We start from the raw sequence: 20,197 nt of genomic DNA, 5'->3' as shown, positions 1-20,197 counted from the left end.
AACTAGTCAATCTTACCAGTCTGTCTTTGTGGCGACACCACTATGATGTCCATGAGGCCCTCTACATTAGCCAGCACAGTTTCCTTACTACGACCTGTATGCTTATCTACTCGCTGAATAGACTTGGTCTGCCAGTCCGTCCAGTAAATCCAACGGTCTTGCTGTGAGATTCGGGAAAAAGGAGTTAAAGGAGAGTATACCGGTTTCAACTGGGGACAAAGAAAGGGGGCAAAAAAAAGGGGGGAAGGGAAGGAAAGATGGGAAGAAAAAGGAGGGTCAGAAGATGGAAAGATGCAAAAGAAGAGAACAACATGCTAAGGTTATAAATGCAGAGACATAAGTGAAGGAGGACGGGTGAGTGGAGCAGAGGGTGATGAAGGTGCAGGTGAGTGACAGATTAAGTGAGGGTGAGGATCAGATATGGAAAGGTACCTGCGTGAGGGCAAACGGGTGTGATACAGGGCTGATGAGAATTTGACGCAGTTTGCCATTCAAGTCAGAACTTTCTATGCGGTCCAAGTGTGCATCCACCCAAAAGATCCTATACATGAAATCACGTGAAGTTTCAGTTATGTGTTCTCAAACATGTTTGAAGGTACTTGCCATGATTATGGTACAAAATAGAGTCGGAAATCATTAAAGAAGCCATGTTTAGGGCAAATGAACGAGTTCGAAAAATAAGAGATGCCTCCCAAAAATGTTAAAATTTAACATCAGCAGGTCGAAATAAAGATTCTATTAGAGGTTTTGTTTTTCAATAACATTTGGGACATGTCTAAATACTGTTTAATCTATTAACTGTCAATCTTTTAAAGACAGTCAGCAGATTATTGCTAAAGTGGAAGCATTTAAATGTACATTTTTACATGAGTCAACATTTGAAGTGGATCAAAACCTTTCATTAAAGTTGAAATACCAAAACAACACCCATTCTTGTCTTAGGACCACTTTGTTGAAGATTTTCGATCCACTTCAAATGTTGAGTACTGTATATAGAGTAACTATTTTACAATATATTTTGCAATGTAAAATTGCTATTTGCTATACAATCAAATTCATCTAAATAGGTTTTAAATGTTTCAATTTTGAAGTTGATATTACAAAAATTCAGGTACCATTGAGATTTTGTTCAGACGCTTTGCCAAAAAAAAAAAAAAAAAAAAAGTACATTTCTGTAACAATATTAATTTTACCACCAAATATGGAACATATTGAATACCCCAACGATGTGTTTTGTCAAGATTTGAAAAAATATTGTAGTAAATTTTGCAATAAGACACCTGACACCACCCATTAAAGGGAGGTGCCCATTGAAAGGTTTGAAAGTAACATTTCTATGGTAATGCAATGGCTGACTTCAAAATGGTTTTCAAAGGATACATTGAATGTTAAGATTTCAAATGATATCAAATTTACGATGCTTACTAAAATGTGTGACGGAGAAAACATACAATTAAAAAAAAGAGTGCCAGGTGTCTAATCTAGTTAGATTAAAAAACTCTGATTTGTGATGTAATGTCCATATGATTCGACTGAAAATACTATAGCGTTAAGTAAATATTATAAAAACAATATAATCTTTAAATATAATAAATCTCTTTATTTATGCAGCCCTCCTCCTCCCCAGCACCACCTGTCTTATCTGTCTGTCATTCTTAACTCAGTTGTCACCAAGTTGGGACTAAAAGTGGTTTTCTCTAATTTCCCCTGAAATGGGACACTATAATACCATATAAAATATAATTTAATAATATAAAAACGACATATTTAACTATAATAAATCTCTTTCATTAAAGCAGCCCGCCTCCTCCCCAGCACCACCTGTCTGTCTATCTATCATTGTAACTCCATTGTCACTAGCTACATTGGGATCAAATGTTGTTTTCCCTAATTTACCCCAAAAATGGGACACTAAAGCCCCTTTCACACTGCACGTTCGTCCCAGGAAATTGCTGGAAAATTGACGGATTGCCTTCTGTGTGAATGCAAACAAATCGTGCATTGATTCAGGACCTTTACGGGTTGTGTGTGAACACACGCACAGATTCCAGTAAATCACTGGCAGTGTGAATGAACCAAAATCTAACGATCCGGGCACAATTGCCAGCACACATTACCTGTGTATTATCTGGAATCTCAGTGTGAAAGGGGCTTAAACTGTGCCTTATTCATGGAAAGTACCTGAACAGTCAAAGCCAGTTGTTAGTGGTAAAGTGGCATTGAAAATAAAGTATTACTATATAGGTGTACAACTGAAGAAAGAAATGAAAAAGACATCAACATTTCAAATGAAAATTATTTTCAAAACCTGCAATATTGTGTATGTTACATCTGAGGCTACATACACACTGCAACTAGTGTCAACAGTGTTTAAATATGGTAGTGATCCCGCTCTCAAAAAATAAATAAAATAAAAATAAAACATTTGGTTTGCATAACCTCCAAACATTGCAATGACAAACACAGTGACGAGCATTACTGTGAACAAGAAGCATGAGTACAAACCTGTTTGACCTAAATAATATTAGTAACCAAAGATGAGATATCCGCCATTGACAGAGGCACTGTTTGTTTATGCTTTCAAACAACTCACTTTTGTTGCCATGCCTTCTAATTATAATAAAAGGGTGTTTTCAGTGCATATTCATCTTCATATTCTTTGGCGCTCAACGAAGGCAGGCACATTTTCTCTCCCTCTCCTCCCCCTTGCCTTCCCTTCTTTGCTCCTCTCCTCTCGTCTCGTCTATTGTCTTATACTTTGAGAGACTCTCTCTGCACTGCTCTCCAAACTGAAAAATCATGGATTTGATCAACTGGTCTCTTAACGCATGGTCTCGATGAGAAGCTTGGGTTCGGGGGAACCTGACTGCCCTGCAGGAACGTTCACAGCTGGCTACACGATGGACGTGTGCGAGAGATGGTGGGTCGTGTGTCTGGCTGTTCTTTCCGTGATGAATATTAAAGATATCTGCCTATTCGAAACAATGATAACAGGTCTTGTGCTGATTGGACTAGGCTTTGCCCTGGGTTATCGAAGAATTCAGAAAATGGGAACAGCTATCCAAGAAGCAATGGGCAGAGCGGTCAGCATTAAGACTGAGACTATTAACCGCAATATGTTATATGCAATAACATCACAGAGAAGCTCACGGCTTTGCAAAGGTAAATGAATGGATTTGGACTAAGAGAGTAGTCGTGTAAATTGGAATGGGGCTACTCATCCCAAGACCAATCAATCACAATCTTATCTGCTTTCGGCTCCCCTCGACCAGCACCACCCCATCCGTCGCCTTCACCTCTTTGTACCGCCAGTCTGATCGAATTGCTGCAGGACCGTATGGCTGCTTGCCTGTACTGGGTTACCTCCACCCCCCACTCCCCTCCCCTGTTGCAAGTCGTGTGTTTTTCACGCTGTATTGATTATGTGCTTTCGTTGCTCAGGTGTTTTTCCTGTTCTCACACTGTCCTTCCCTCATGTTATGCTGTATTTCTTCTGCCCCTGTACTGCATTTCGTTGCCTTGTACCCACATGTGCAATGACAAAGTTTAATCTAATCTATTATAAATATGGCCTACCTTGGATTGCAACATTTTGGTCTTCTTTTCTAAATATGGTCATGTATTTTGGGTTTATTCAGTAACTGACCAAACTGTGTGTGTGTGTGTGTGTGTACAGAATGGCATTATGTACTCAATAGAAACAACCATCAGTCTGCAGTGTGTTTGTGGCCTAACGGTGCATCAGAATTTGGTTAATATAGATTTTGCACATGTCTATCAGCTTCCAACAATATCATTATCATAACTCCCCACTCTTTTTAATGAATGTTCCTCTTTTACCTGCGGGTGTCATAGTCCAGTGTCAAGCCGTTTGGCCATCCCAGATCGGTGTTGATGAGGACTTTCCTGTCCGTGCCATCCAGGTAAGCACGCTCAATCTTTGCAATGTGACCCCAATCTGTCCAGAACATCAACCTTGCCAAAGAATACAATTAAGAAATGCATTCATTAGTAATTATAAAGCAACTATATAACAAGATCCCTTCTCTCTCACTCCCTCATTCATTCAAATAAATGCAATCTTACAGTGTTACTTTATTCTGACTTCAGAATTCTAGATGCAACTAGTTACAAAGACAACATAACTAATAAAAATTAACCATTATTTTAATCTGTCCAATGCAGCTTTAGTTTGTGCATGTAGTAAGTGATGGTATAAACAGGACAATACATAATCCAGGATAATCCATATCCATATAATAAACTAGGTGAATATTTGACCATTTTAATCCACTCTGCGGAAGCAATCGCTTCCCATCCCATAGGTTTCTGTCTTTGCAATCAAAACATTTCATGAAAAAGTGTGTTGGATTTTAAAACATGAACCTGTAAAAATATTGTTTTAAATGAAGACAAAAGTCTTAAACACTCTCTGGCTGTCAAACTGTAAGAGTTTAAAGGAAGTTAATGTGATGAACTACACTAGTGATTATTCTGTTTAAAATCGTCGGGAACTGTTTTTAGTTATTCATGATGAATTAGATCAATTGGCTAAAGTCATGAAAAGTGGCACAGAAAAGTTAACTCAAAAAATCTCTAAAATCATTTCTCTGCAGATACCACTTATTTCGATACTTTGTAACTAATTGTAACTAATTTAATTTAAAAGGCAAACATATTATCTCTATCTAAACGCCATTTCCCCCGCAACCTCGATTTTATTTTTGCCAACTCTTATAAACTGAGTGCTATTTCAAGAGAGACTGGCCATTTCACATCCTGGACTGCCAGTGTAAATATGCAGACTATGTATGAGTTTTAACGATGCATAAAGAAATATTAAAATTGTAATAAAATGTGTAAATTAAAAACAAACAAAATCTAATAAAATCTAATGTTATATTTTTACACATTTTCTTTAGCCCTCCTCCTCTCCACCACCACCTGTCTATATAAAATAATAATAAAATATATACAATAAATATAAATAATATACAAGTACAAAAAAACATATGGAAACTACAAACACTGTGTAAAACGATCCTTTTAGAAATAAACTAAAGGATTTATACACTTTTCAGGATTAATTTTCTCTTTGCAAAGAAATACACAAAGCAACAACACTGCAATGAACTGATAATGAGTTTTCTGCTCTCACCCCTTGCTAGGAAACACAGCGATGGCTCTTGGTTCGTCCAGACTGCTATTGACCAGAACTTTCCGAGATGTCCCATCTAAGTGAGCCACTTCAATGGTGTTACGACCAGTGTCTGTCCAGTACATGTTACGGGCCACCCAGTCAACAGCAAGTCCATCAGTCGTCTTCAGACCCTGACTGATCACAGTTTCCATACTGCTGCCGTCTAAATTCACCCGCCTGAAAGAACAAAATATTTAATAGAAAAAACATACATACATACATACATACATATATATATATATATATATATATATATATAAAATTATATATATAAATAAAAGAGCTTAATACTTAAGCATGCATATAAATAGCAAATGACAATGAATTTGTTTTTCTTTTAAAAACTTCTAAATATTTCCAGAAATTCCAAGGACAAATGAAAAATTGACACTAATGCAAAATAAAAGCAATAATCATGTTCCATTAAGATATTTTGTAAATTTATTTTCTTTTCAAATTTTTTATTAGAAATATGCATTGCTAAGAACTTCACTTGGACTTTAAAGATGATTTTCTCAGTATTTAGATTTTTTTTGCACCCTCAGATTCCAGATTTTCAAAGAGTTTTATCTCGGCCAAATATTTTCCTCCTAACGAACCATACATCAATGGAAAGCTGATTTATTCTGGTTTAGACTGGTTTTGTGCTCCAGGGTCACAAGTGTACTTATAATACGTACTTTTAAAAGAGTAATCAAGTGTTAAGAAACATAGCCATACCTTTAAATGAATTAATAATATATGCAAATACAGTTGTGTTTTTTTTTTTAAATGCTCTTTGTAAGAGCGCAAGTGTACATTCAATCCAATTAGGCACGCTTTTTCAAAACTAATTAATTGTAATATTAGTATTTTAATATGAATATTTTGTAAGATGCATACCTTATAACATCCAGAGACACATCCGTGTAGTAGAGTTTCCTCTCCACACTGTCATAATCCAGAGAAATCACATTATGCAGCTCGGGCACGGGCACGGTCACGTCTGTGTGGTCATTAGTGTCTAGAGAGATTCTTCGAACACTGACACGATTTGAAAAGAGCAGGAATGTTTCAGGCAAATTGTCACATGACCTCCCATCACTTCTCAGCAGAATACCGGTGGGACACGCACAAGACGTCACATTATGCCGCGGCAGACACAGGTGAGAGCAGCCACCGTTTCTCCTGCCACATTTATTGAAGCCTGCAGGCAGAGGAAGGACGATTATGCCAGAAAATTACATCAGTTTTGTATTATTATATGCCAAGCTCTGCTAAGCCTTTGAATTCACATGATTATTCACCAATTACCTACTATTTAAGTACTTAAAGATCATTGCTATAATTGTTTACTGGAAAATAGATACCAATGTTCATGAAGACTAAGTGGTTAATGGTTATCTGACATTAAGCAGACACTTTCTGTAACAAAAGAGAGTTTACTGCACACCTGTGAAGTTTTTAGTAATATCCACAATACTATTATATTTATTATGGAAGCTTGTTTCAGTCACAGGATAAAAAAAAAGAATAAGAACAATTGTAATTGGAGAGTAATCTTTTTATTTTATATTTTATTTTATTTATTTTGTTCATGTTTTAGTATTTCTTATGTGCCTTTGGTCATTTTGATTAGTCCTTATTATTTCCATTTAAATTAAATTAATTCTAAAATTATTAATCTAATTCTAAAATTAAATTCATTTCTATTTTAGTTTCACTAATTTTAGTATTTCAACTTAAAATGATTTTATTTAGTTGAAATAAAATGTCCAATTTTAGTTCATTAACAACATTTCTAATTTTCTAGTTTTAAGTTATTCATTCAATATTTATACTTTATTTTATTTCAGCTTCATTTTAATTGATGTTTAACAATTGTTAATATTTTTAGTGTACACTAACAACACTGGTTACAAAACAAATACATTTTGGTCTTAAAACAGGAACTTTTTTGTGGAACTTACTCTATTGTTCTTTTGAAACATAAGGCACTTTTTAGCAATAAAGAATTCAAAATGCTTAGAGAATGACAATATTAAATAAACAATAATAACAGTGTAAACGTGTCCTTTATAGCCTACCCAAAGCTCTTGCCCGGTCAACAGCCTGGATGTCCATGAGGCCGGGTAAGTTGGAGCGGACGGTGATGGTGTTTGCTCCAGTGTCCTTGTCCGCTCTGTGAATGCTGCGGCTCTGCCAGTCTGTCCAGTACATGTGCGGCCCCAGCAGGGTGAGACCGTACGGGTGCTGGACGGGGGACACCAGGGTCCTCCGGTTTGAACCATTCAGATCAGATGCTTCTATCCGCTAATAGAAAACCAGATTATTTCCATTTAACCAGCATGCATTTACACGGGTTTCTTATTCCTCTTGAAGGAAAATGTAATTATCTATCTATCCCATTCATCCATCCACTACTCAATCCATCCATCCATCAATCCGTCAATCATCCATCTATATATATATATATATATATATATATATATATATATCCATCCATCTATCTATCATCCGTCTGTCTGTCCATGTACGTTTTGACAATATAAATATCAGCATCTTTAAAATTCTGTCTAAAGGTTTTTTTTTATTATTATTATTTCAAATTTGATGCTTTAAAGGGTTAAAATAGGTGCTGTCAATTAATAAAATAATAATTAAAATTAAAAAAAAATTTAAATTAACTGCAGTTAAAATATCAATGACTGGCTGGAATCAGAGTCTGTGTACCTAATACACCAAGCAATTTTGAGAAGTCGGTCAACTCTGGCTACAGAAATCAGTGCCAGATACTGGTCAGCTAGTGTCGTTTCACCCAAAAGTTGTGTAGTGTATTTCATCCTTAAAACACCCTTCAGGTCACACCAACCTCAGTATGAGCATCGGCCCATAGCAGCTGTGATCCAGCTGTGTCCACGGCCAGTCCATTAGGCCAGCCCAGATTGTTATTGATCAGAACCACACGATCTGAACCATCCATACTGGAGCGCTCCAGCTTGGCATGCTCACCCCAGTCGGTCCAGTACATGTACCTACAGAAGATTTTTATAGCATTAATCATCACATACTGTACCTGAGCTCATCTAGAAGAAGCCTGGCAAGTTATGAAAACCATTACCTATAATTGTGTTTCTTGCAACTGACTCCTGGACCTTTCATGGAAATTAAATCTGTCTATTAGCATGGACGTCATCTATATGCTAGTGACAAAATTTGCTTCAGTCTCTCTATCTTCTTAGCCAAAGAATCATTAGACTTTCCAATCAAATGCATTAAAGGACCAGAATATTAATAAAGTTATTATAAATTCCACCTGCCTCAGAAGTCCTCACTCGTTCATTTTTTTATTCAGTTCTACAACTATACCTATAAAAAAAAATCACTGCACTTATTTGTATTAGAAGTGCACCAAATACCTAAAACATTGTACTTGCAGATAATATATTAATGAAATAAAAGGCCACTTAAGTGACTTAAAGAGAGACACTTTAATGACCGTTTATTAACACACTTAAGTACACTTTTAAAAAGTGCACTTTATAATAGCAAATTCAATGCTTTTCTAGTACATTTTTGTCATGCTATAAAGTACATTCATTTTGATGTGTTGACTAAAATACAAAAGCCCATGCAAATTTTATGCTTGACTGACATGCTTGATTTTAACTTTAAATTCGTCGTATTTTAAAATTACAATAGACATTAGAAATATATTTAAATACTTGACACATGTTTAGATAAAAATTGCATGAGTATATTTTACCATCAGTACATTAAACAGCACTTTAACCATATTTCAAAATCAATAAAAGTAATTACGTACATAATTACACATGAATATATGCTTAAGTCCTATTTAAGTGGGTCAAAAGCACTCTAAAGTTCAGCTAAATGTATTTAATATAAATTTTAACTATAATGCATTATCCTTCAATTATGATTTACATTTAATTTAACATGTCTGAAAACACTGCATTTAGTTCATACTTAAGTATATTCTTTTAATAAAAGTCAATAGAAGTTTTTCTCAAGGGTATAGAGTGAATGACACATAGCCTACTATCTACGAGCCAAGTAAATCCTAGCCTGCAACGACCGAGTGAAAAGGGCATTTGGTTTACCCCATCTCATGAAACAGGGCGATGGCCCGAGGGCTGTCCAGGTTCTGCCACACAAGCACTTTTCTCATGGAGCCGTTGAGATTAGCCACCTCGATGCGGTTCGTCCCTGTGTCCGTCCAGTAGATTTTTCTGCCCACTGAATCCACTGCTAGACCATCTGTGGTCATCAGACCTGAAAGAGTGGAGGAAACACTTCAAAGTTGAGAGACTTGATAAAAGGAATACGATTACAGTTTTGAGGTCAACTGTAGACTCCTTACCAGTTGAAATGATGTCCTCATATTCTGAACCATTGATATTGGCTCTGCTGATTTTCTTTAATGTACTGTCTGACCAGTACACTTTACCTGCAAGAGCAGGAAAACATTCATAATGAAGTTCCCCTAAATGAACATTATGAGTGAAAGTGTCTATACTTTGAGAGTTTCCTCACACCTTCTACTGCATCCACTCCAATGGCAATGGTGTTCTTCATAGACACAGTGACTGGAAGAACCACATCAGCAAAGTACGGGATGTCCAAAGAAATCATTCTGACGTCTGTCCGCCGGGCAAAGACCAGGAAGCTGCTCATTGCTGTGAGATGAGAGAGAATAATGAAGGATTTCGAAAGGAACATTTCACTCAGAAATGAACATCCATCATAAACAGCATCAATAGTGTTTTCATGCAAAAATGCAAATTAAGCTTCGGTAAAGAAAATTAGAATTTTGCATAAAACATTTGCAAATAAAGCAGTTTCCATCCCGTGCAATAAAGAGAACAAAAAAAATCATCTCTTTCTGGGAAAATGCAGCAAAATATCATTAATACAAAAATAAAGTGTATGTAAGTAAGGAAGCCTGTGAATTTTCTTTTTTTCTACACAAATGCTGTCATGCTATCTTGCATTAGGATGCTTGATGTTTGGGAACACAATCTTATGAAATTTTTCAGAAAGGAGACACGTTGTGTGGGTAGTACATTACATGATCTATTGAGGCAAAGTTGCAACTTTTTGCTGTGCATTGAGGAATTTATTCAATAAATTTGTTTACATTTACCTTTTTTTCTTTTACTATTTGTATTCCATTTTAAGACTCCCATCCAACATTTTTTAATGCTGCATCCCAAAGATCACGCACAAAAATGCATGGATGGAAGCACATGCACTGACTTTCCCTCATGATGTTCCAAACAAACAAACAAACAAACTATATTCTTTATTCTGTGAAACACAAAGGGTGTGTCTTTATTCCACTCAATAAAAGTGGAAGATGATGTATATTTAAGTTCCAAAAAGGACAATATACCAGTACACCATGCATTTTCACAATGTGGACAGCTATCCATTCAAGAAAAGACAAAACGTAAAAAGGCTTTCTGAGACTTTCTAGACAGACTGTAAGCCGACAGACTGCTCAAACCTCTTTAGGAAATGGTTTGACATGCATTTAAGCCATGACTTGGTCAAGTGTAAACACATCTGGTAGTTCAGGCTACATATGCAAGCTTTTAACTGCCTCTCCATAAAGATGTACTGTATGATTCACATGCTACATCACATTTTGGCATTAACCTGGACGACCACAATGTTCCTTCTGCCCAACTCTTGTCTGCAAACCACAGCTCCAAACATTCCTCATATGGCTTGGGTTCCCTCAATACACAAACCCAAAAAATAAAACTTCCCTTTCTCAGTGCAAACTAACTCAGTGAAGAGACCATTTCACAGGCAGAGGCTATTTGCACGAAGTAAAAATAGTAGCTAGTTTTGAGCATGGCAACAAAATAAGCAACACACATTGCAGATGATGCACCAGCGCATCCAATCAACGTACAGCCACCATTCACCACATCACATCCAATTTCAGCTTTTATATTGAAGCCCATTTCCACTGTGCAAGAAAAAAAAGCATGATTGTGAAGTCCTAATTATGACTTAAAATGTAATTAAGAGAAGTAAAATTCTACTTTATTATGTCACAGGTGAAATTATGCCATAAAAAGTCAAAGTTCTGACAAAGTCTTTTAAAGACACAATTTCAACTTCTTATAACATAAGTAGTTCTTTTCCAATTTAATTATGACATAATTAGTATCTCAACTTCAACTATCTCATAATGAGTTAATATGTAATATTCTGAGATAAAAAGTCAAAATGAAGATATACTTTATTGAACAAAACTGTCAAAATGTTTACATATTAAGTTAAAATTAAAGATAAAAGTTAAAGAGATATAAGTATATAAGATATAAGTAATTATGAGATAAAAAGTCAAAATTCTGAAATAATAAGTCTAATTTTAGATAAAAGGGTGCGTCTATCCATTTAAAAAATATATATTTTCATGTTGTTAAATTAAAACCTGTTGATGATGACAATGCATTCTAAAAATGTGTTTCTAAAAGTCTAAACAACTCATAATAAGGTGTAGAGAATAATTCACTGTATTTTAAAGTACCCTGATAACAAAGCTATGCATTATATCATATTATATCATATTACCAGCACCCCTTTACTCTCCATGTTACCGTCCCAGTTAACCTCATGGTTTCTTTTGTCATTTTGGTGGGCAGAGCTAATGTAAATAGCCTTTGTCAATCAGATAGCTATTTTCACAATGAAAATGCATTAAGTTGGCCAAGACTAAATACCCCCAAAGGGCCAGAGATCCCCACCCCTGAGCAATTAAGTGCACAAAAAGAGACAAATCCCCTAGTGAATTGTACGGGAAAGCAAATGAAATGCCCCATGACATCATCTCCACTGACACATCATTACGGTGACCCCTAAACCCCCGAGGCGACTCAAAATGAGCCTCAAATTTCAAAGATGCAACAAAAACCACGGACAGAACTGTCACCTGGAATCCCAAAAGCAAAGAACACCTGTGGCCATTTCATTAAATTTCAAGTCAATTGTGGAGACATGGCTCCTGAATGAGAAGTTATAGCTGGTTTCTTAGATATTCGAGACGGGTAGAGAAGCATGGACTTATCAGCATTACCGTGAGTGCAAGTCTTGCCATCCGCCTGAAGGTTGATACCAGTGGGACACGCACAGCTTGAGGCTTTAGGAGCGGGAGCCAGGAGGCAGAGGTGACTGCAGCCACCATTATTCACCGAACAGGGCGTCTGGACTATAGACAAAAAGCAGAAAGAGTGGAGACAGGTGAGAGAGAGGGGGCTAGGATTGGCCGTTCAATCAGATGTAACAGATAACGGGCCTCTGGGTGTCTCACTGGATCATTATACACCAATGAGTCTCCAGACTGAAGATCAGTTACTGCTGGCCTTAATCCGCTGTCTGAAAACCCAAGACATCTGATACGACAGAGAGTCACATTCCTCTTTAACTCATATCTGCTAGGTATGCGTGTGAATCTCAGTTGTCAACAGGAAAAAGAAGAGGGCTGCTAACTGCTAACTTGAAAATGAATTATGCTTAAATTAATTCATTTTTATTGCATACTTGTAATGCATTTTACCTAATTTGATGTGCTGAGTGTACAACAAAAATAAAGGTCCTGCATTGGCATCAATGGATCCATGAAGAACCTTTAACATACATGGAAACTTTCAATTGCACAAAAAGGTTCTTTATAGTGGAAAACTGCTCTTTAGATTATTAAAATGTTCTTTGGACTGATAAAAAAATATATATTATTTTAAGAGTGGTTTACTGAAAGGTACTTTGGAGAACCCAATATGTTCTTTTGTATTGTTGCGAGCCCCCCCAATAAATCAATAATTGATTTATTATCAATTATTTTAATCTATTGGCAACCCTGAAATAATCCATTACACTGAATATTATAACACAGATGCATCACATCTTTAAATATGCTTAAAACCGCTAATCTATCCTGACTGAATTAAAACAATGACCATAATCTGAATCAGATTAATTATTATTATTTTTTTATTATAAAAAAAAGCCAATCAAAAAAAATAAAAATAAATAAATGAAAATACACCTTTGGTAAAATAATACACTAAAGAGCAATTTAATGTAATGTTTTCAGATACTTAACTGCATGTTAATTGCAACAGAATGAAAAATAGAGAGCTGAATTAAAATATACTTTAATGCCATTTCTATTGAAATTTGTATGTCATGCTATTATTTGTATTGCACATTTGTACTGATGAATATGCAATTCATTTAAAATATACTTACTGTAGATATAGAATAACACACTGAAGTTAAAATTATAATTAAGTACTTAACATGTGCTTTAGTATGTCAGTCAGTCAACCCATCAAAATAAGTACTTTAAAGCACGACAATAGATTATTAAAACAATGATTTAAAATGCACTTTAAAGTAAAACTTTCAGTTGACATTATTACAAAGGGCACTTTTTTAAAAGTGTACTTAAGTGTGTTAAGAAACAGTCACACAAATAGTCACTTAAGTGGCCTTTTATTTTAATAACAGAAAATCTGTGGTTGTTGTTTTAAAGTGAACTCATTATAAAGCACCCAAAGAGAGGCTACACTGACTAAGCTACAATATGTCCAAACTGTATATCGTATATGACAGTCTCCAGTGATGCTTTACCTGTAGTTCTGTGATGGTGGAACATGTGAATGTCCATGAGGTTTTCAAGGTTTTCTGCAAGAGTCCTTCGGTCCAAACCAGTGAGCTTGTCTGCACTTTGGATGCTCTTGGATTGCCAGTCGGTCCAATAAATTCTGTCTTCATGGAGCGTCAACCCAAACGGATGAGGCAACTGACTGCCAATCAACACCTTCAATGGATAAGAATGAATAAATCTCTAACCTTAGAGGGAATAAACTGCAAATCAGTTTAACTAAAGTTTAACTTGTGTCTACCTGTCTGCCTGATCCATCGAAGTTGCCATACTCAATGGTCTTAATGCTAGCATCGGCCCAGTACAGCCGCTCAGTACTATAGTCTATTGCCAATCCATTAGGCCAGGTCAGGTTTGTTGAGATGATAACTGTACGGTTGGATGCGTCCATTCCAGCGCGCTCAATCTTAGGATTGGCACCCCAGTCTGTCCAGTACATGAATCTATTGTGAGGCAAAACAAAGTGGTTATGCATCATTTCTTTATATTGTGTAAACCCAACAGCTACTACTACTTGTAATACTGTCAAACAGTCTATAAAGCATTCTCCATTTATATAAGATTTTTACTTTAAGTCTGAAAAGGAATAGGGCATCTCAAAAATGAAAACTCCATCATCAGCCTGTATGAGTTTCTTATGTTGAACATAAAAGATGTCTTGAAGAATGCTGGCAATCAAACAGTTGATGGTCCCCATTGACTTCAAGAGTATTTATGCGTCACTATTATTGCAACCTAATATTTTTTATTTTACATTTTAAAATTTTTAGATCATTCCTGTAGCTCAAAAAGTAGGTCATGGGTTCGAATCCCAGGGAAAGAAAGAACAGATAAAGTGCAAACCTTAAATGCAATGCAAGTCACTTAGGAAGAATCTGCTAAATGTATATATATATGTTTTTTTTATTATTAATAACCATAGGAAGGACCCAATAAAGTAATGATGTGTGACAAAAGATTGTTGACTCGCACAAATCAGCAATTAGCTTTGTTGTTGAAAATTTAATTTTCTCATTTCCATTATTAATGAGACCGTTTGAAGGTCAGACGGGCACAAATATAAACCAAATATAAAACAAATCTGCATTTGTGGGGGACACTGTATAACACCTACCCTCCGATCGGGTCAACGACAATGTCCCGGGGACGGTCGAGGTTCTCCCAGATCAGAACTGTGCGCATGCTTCCATCCGTGTTTGAAACTTCAATCCGATCTGTGCCTAAAAGAGTTATAAAAACAATTTTTTTCTAAATAACACTGGAAAAACTGAATATCTAGTTGGCATGAAACTCCAGACTGCAGCATAAGCCTGTCACTGCTCTTCTAGCATGAGACTACCAGCATCTACATTCAATGAATTAAGAAAACGGAGTGAGAAGAGGCAAGGGAGAACTCAAAAAATAAAACAAAGTATTTGTCTTGTAGTATGTGTGTTTGGTTTTAAATGGAATTAAACAATGGAAATTATTCCATGAAAATAGGCATACACTGTAGATCTGAGGCTAGGAACTGAAAGATGAATTAATAACAGAGCAGTACCTGCATCAGTCCAGTATAGTTTGTGTGTAAGCCAATCGATGGCTAGACCTGCAGGGCTTTCCAAACTGGTGTCCACCACAACCTGCAAGCAACATGAATATCATCGGTCATATTACATGACAGTTTATTACAACCACCTACTACATAAGGGAGGATTTGTTTAGTTTTTGCTTGATTGTTCTGCAGAGGTCAGTGTTTTACACATTTCTCCTTATAATATTATAGTTTATTAATAATTCATACACTAGATACCCAAAATTAGTGGCATGAAAAGACCTATGTGAGTGTATTTTTTTGTTTTTTTACACAACACTGCCCAACAGTATCAATCTGATCTTTGTGTCTCAGGCTAAATTCCTGCTAACCTCCTGTTTGCTTCCATCCCATTTCGCTCTGTTGATGGAATCAGTGGTGACATCAGTCCAGTATATATAACGCTCACTAGAGTCCCAGTCCAGGGCCACTGCGTTTCGAATATCAGCCAGTGGAATGACGTCGTCCAGCTTGTCTTCACTGTCAAAGCTGATTCGACGGATGTCCGTCCTTCGGGTAAAAAGCAGGAACTTGTCAAGACCTGATCAAAGACCAAAGGTCTCCTGTCAGTTCTTCAGATTTAAGAAGTTTATCAGTACATACATGTCACAAAATCAGAAATTTGTTCAATGTGAAAAGAAAAATTACTAGTGCTGTCAATCGATAAAAAAAAAAAAACTAATTAATCGCACATTTTTTTAAAATTAAATCGCGATTAATCGCAATTAAAAGACTGAAACTTTTTGGATATGTAAATGTAAAATGTAAATAATTAATGTGAACTCAAGACAAAGAAACTATTTAAATTCAAAATATGATTGTTTATTGGAATTTTTGTTTAACTTGTAACACAGATTTTCTCATGTAAACAACATACCTGCAATAAACCATCAATATCCTCCAAATTAACTGTTGGCTTGAAAGCCATATTTATTACAGAAATAAAAACACAGGCATGTAAGTGCCATTTGAATTTCAAAACAATCAATGCCAATAAAAAACAAAAATGATTTCCATGTTGAATTCTAAGTGGACTGCAAAAAAATTCCAAAGTACAGTCATTGCCAGTGCTTTAAGTGGGCTGTATAGTCATTGCCAGTGCTTTAAGTGGGCCAGTACGCACCGGTACTTAGTACAGCCACTTCCAAATATAGCTCTTGAGCGTACCGCCACCTCTCCGTGCGCCCAGAACGTGCTTGTAGCGTACCGGTACGCTCATTTGGACATCTGTTTTAATAGAGGTTTTAATCTTTTACCTGCACTGCCGATTTTCAGAGCGCCCTTCACAATGCAAGCTTCCTAATTCATCCCACCCAGAGCAGAAACTACATTACCCATTCACCCTTAAGTTATACAAGTGAATAGCGCATGTGTCGCTTTTCCCACTGTTAAGTGTCAACAACTCAACGTGGCCGGAGAAGGTGTGTGAAACTCGTTGTGAGTGTACACCACTCTCGATTCGGTTAAAAATCAAATACAGTTAACAACAACACTTAACATGTTTTCTTGGCTTCAGACTCTGAATACTGCAAGAACAAGATCAGAATCAGATGATTCGCTGACTGAAACCTCACCAAATTTGAAACCCATCACTGCAGGTCAGACTCAAGCTAATGAAGTAATGCAGCTCTTTCAGCAAGGGTGACCAGACGTCCCGAAAAATTCGGGACAGTCCCGAAATCTAAACTGTTGTCCCGACTCCCGAATCTGGCCCTAATTGTCCCGAAAATTATACTAAAGCAAAATCTTGAGTATTTATTGTCTGATAAACATTAAAAACTGTCTGCGGAGGTTGAGTCGTCCTGCAGCCCCCGCTGGCGGCTCATTGGCTGCAGCATCTTTTTTCTAAGTTCTAAAAAAATACTGTAGACTGCAAGACACAAATTTAGATATTCATTTATCTAATTAATCTATAGCCTATGCACAAAGACAATATGATCTTTTTGTCCCCTTTTTGTTTTAAAGCTTGATGAAGAGAGAGAGCGCAAGTTGCTGCAGCTGCGAGGAGGACAGTGATGCACGCGTACAGGAGTGATTGACCGTTCGCGGCACTGTGTACAAAAAATACTCCGCTACACAATTATTTCATTATTTTCGTTTAAGCTTATTAACGTTAGCGTTACAGAAAGGTCTGATTTACGCACTGTTACAACAGTCATTGTTTTTTTTTTTTTTTTTTTTAAACAATGACATTTGAGTTCATGATTTTAATGTTGCTGTTTCTTGTGGCAGACTAAATGAAGAGTAATGTTTCTTGTGGCAGACTGAAGAGTAATCCAGCAGAGTTTTATACTGAAACTTTCCGTCTAAAAGTCCTTCCTTGGTCTTATCCATATTTCTTTGCACGTCGAACACACATAGGCCACAACCGGAAATAAAAAAAACTGCAACCGCGTTAATTGCGTTATTTTTTTTAACGCGTTAAATATATCAAATTAATCGAATGCGTTAACGCGCTAATTTTGACAGCACTAAAAATTACAAATTTAGCCTGGATTTGTTAAATAAAATATGTGACCCTGGACCACAAAACCAGTCATAAGGGTCAATTTTTTTAAAATGGAGATTTCTAAAGCACATCATCTGAAAGCTGAATAAATAAGCTTTCCATGAATGTTTGTTATGATAGGACAAAAATACCCTTACCCTGTACCCTTAAGGTGAAGGGATACTGTTGTAGCACGAAAGTAGGATAAATATAAATCATGGATAAATAACTAAAACAAGCAGTACTCACTCTGGGCACAGTTATAGTGGTCCACCTTTTTAAAGCCAGTAGGACACGCACAGGTATAGGTCTTATTACTTGGAAGACACAGGTGACTGCAGCCTCCATTATTGCTCCCGCACCGGTTTCTCCCACCTAAACATAACAAGAGAAAAATAAATAATGCTTTAAAAATTACCATAATTGACTCAACACAGGGTCAGAGGAAAAACATGACTGTGGCAACATTGCTGCATAAATTATGTTGCTCATTTCGTAATACTTTCAAAATGAAATGACCAGTGGAAGGCACTAAAAGCATGTTCCGTTTTATCAGAAACAGATTAACGTGGATTTAGCAATGTTTTATTATGTTATTTGTGGTAAATATAGTCGCAGTAATAAAATGTCCAAGGTTAGTACTTTTTCATGTTTGAAAATGAAACCTAACCGGATAGTTAGACTAGTTTCCAAATGTGCCACATCTCAAGTTCAATGTTGCACCGGGTGCACTATCAAGCAAGTTTACTACATCAGAGCAAGCCAAATAAGGAGCTGGCTTTATGGTGCAAACATCAAAATGTATTAATTTACACATCATGAGCTATGGTTAAAGGTCACAACATAGTATTGTGCAAGGAATTGTGTGAAAATAAGCCTTTATTAATGAATAATCTACTCGTGTAATCATAATTTGTGTGTAAAGGAATGAAAGTGGTTGGGGGTGGGTGGCATTTGCTAGATTGCATTTAGTTCAATTTTATTTGCATTAGTAAACATTGTATACTATACTACGAGTAATAGGGACTTTATGATTAGTTAACCTGCTGGTTGTCTCTGTGGGTGCAGGGTGTGGATGTCCATGGGGAAGTGCAGCTTGTTTCGGATGACCTCTTGGTTCTTGCCAGTAAACTTGTTTGCACTGTTGATACTCTTGGTGTGCCAGTCGGTCCAGTACAGACTGTCTTCAAACACGGTGATGGCAAAAGGATGTGGAAGACCTGGCAGAGGGAAAAGTTCACATATATATTCAGACTCTGTACTCTAAAATGCATTCATATTGTGTAAAACATAATGATTAACAACAGCAGTACAAAGCTCAAGCAGTTCCAGTATGATGCATTCTAAGCTAATGTAAAATACTCCATAAACACAGCTGTGACATCATTAAATGTGCCAAGCACGTGTCTGTGACTAATAACAACCATTATTAATACTTTAGCAGCTAAACTTCTGCAGTAATATCAAATTAAAAGTTTGACTTTGGAGTGGATTTTTAATCAATATTATTGTGTTGTGCTTTAAAGAACACTATTTTTAATGTTGACTAAAATATTAAAGCTCATGTAAAGTACTTGATCTTATTTTTGACTGTAATGTGTTATTCAATATAATTTTTTTAAAGGTAATATCTTTTAATGTATCTATTAAAATGCAAATTAATCAATACAAATTTGTACTTACAAATACATGTAAATACATGACATTCAGGTTTCAGTAAGAAATTTTGTAAACCATAAATGCTTGTCAACACATTCAGCAGTACTTTAACCATATTTCAAAGGCTACAGTAACTATGAAATTACATAAAGACATACGTATAATTAAGTGCTACTTAAAAAAAAAAAAAAGCACTCAAAAGTCTAATTGCATTTAATATACATATATTTAACTGTAGTTAACATGCAAGTGCCTGAAAACATTACATTCCTTTCACACTTTATTTCCATAAAAAGTACTCTTTTGAAAGTATGATGAAGCTTACTTCTTTTTTTCCCAAGGCTCTGTTGGGATTTTGGATAAAATTTGAAAATAAAACATCAAATTTGTATATAAAGCAGACTGGCAGAGATAAACTACTTTCAAACCACTAATTAGCTACTTTCCATCCTTCAGGGATTAGAAATCTTTCCCTCCGAGTAACAGTCTATTTGAGGTGGGGGAGGGTGAGTTCACTGCAGATGGTCGGAACATTTATGATTTTCTCAAAGCTGGTTAAGACATGCTCCTAAAAACCCTAATGAAATAGAAAAA

At 36.0% G+C, this 20,197-nt stretch overlaps 1 protein-coding gene across 5 annotated transcripts in view; it reads right to left on the bottom strand.

Moving 5' to 3' along the window:
- Positions 1 to 20,197, bottom strand: part of lrp4 (low density lipoprotein receptor-related protein 4) — a 78,911-nt gene that overhangs the window by 5,315 nt on the left and 53,399 nt on the right. For 3 of the 5 annotated variants that reach the window (XM_052562120.1, XM_052562123.1, XM_052562119.1), the window contains exons 15-32: positions 18,988 to 19,164; positions 18,194 to 18,319; positions 15,789 to 15,997; positions 15,424 to 15,505; positions 14,998 to 15,103; positions 14,125 to 14,326; positions 13,850 to 14,039; positions 12,294 to 12,425; positions 9,739 to 9,879; positions 9,564 to 9,650; positions 9,304 to 9,475; positions 8,052 to 8,214; positions 7,267 to 7,492; positions 6,083 to 6,386; positions 5,159 to 5,377; positions 3,841 to 3,975; positions 433 to 541; positions 17 to 209 (exon numbers count right to left, since the gene is read on the bottom strand). In XM_052562120.1, coding sequence (XP_052418080.1) covers positions 17 to 209; positions 433 to 541; positions 3,841 to 3,975; positions 5,159 to 5,377; positions 6,083 to 6,386; positions 7,267 to 7,492; positions 8,052 to 8,214; positions 9,304 to 9,475; positions 9,564 to 9,650; positions 9,739 to 9,879; positions 12,294 to 12,425; positions 13,850 to 14,039; positions 14,125 to 14,326; positions 14,998 to 15,103; positions 15,424 to 15,505; positions 15,789 to 15,997; positions 18,194 to 18,319; positions 18,988 to 19,164 — 2,973 coding nt within the window. The remainder of the gene's footprint in view (positions 1 to 16; positions 210 to 432; positions 542 to 3,840; positions 3,976 to 5,158; positions 5,378 to 6,082; positions 6,387 to 7,266; positions 7,493 to 8,051; positions 8,215 to 9,303; positions 9,476 to 9,563; positions 9,651 to 9,738; positions 9,880 to 12,293; positions 12,426 to 13,849; positions 14,040 to 14,124; positions 14,327 to 14,997; positions 15,104 to 15,423; positions 15,506 to 15,788; positions 15,998 to 18,193; positions 18,320 to 18,987; positions 19,165 to 20,197) is intronic. The other 2 variants (XM_052562122.1, XM_052562121.1) reach the window with 1 other exon arrangement.

The sequence above is a fragment of the Carassius gibelio genome, chromosome B7 (assembly GCF_023724105.1).
Source record: "Carassius gibelio isolate Cgi1373 ecotype wild population from Czech Republic chromosome B7, carGib1.2-hapl.c, whole genome shotgun sequence".
Lineage (NCBI taxonomy): Eukaryota > Metazoa > Chordata > Actinopteri > Cypriniformes > Cyprinidae > Carassius > Carassius gibelio.
Note: the sequence above shows the minus strand (reverse complement) of the source record. Positions and strands in the feature narration are given on the sequence as shown.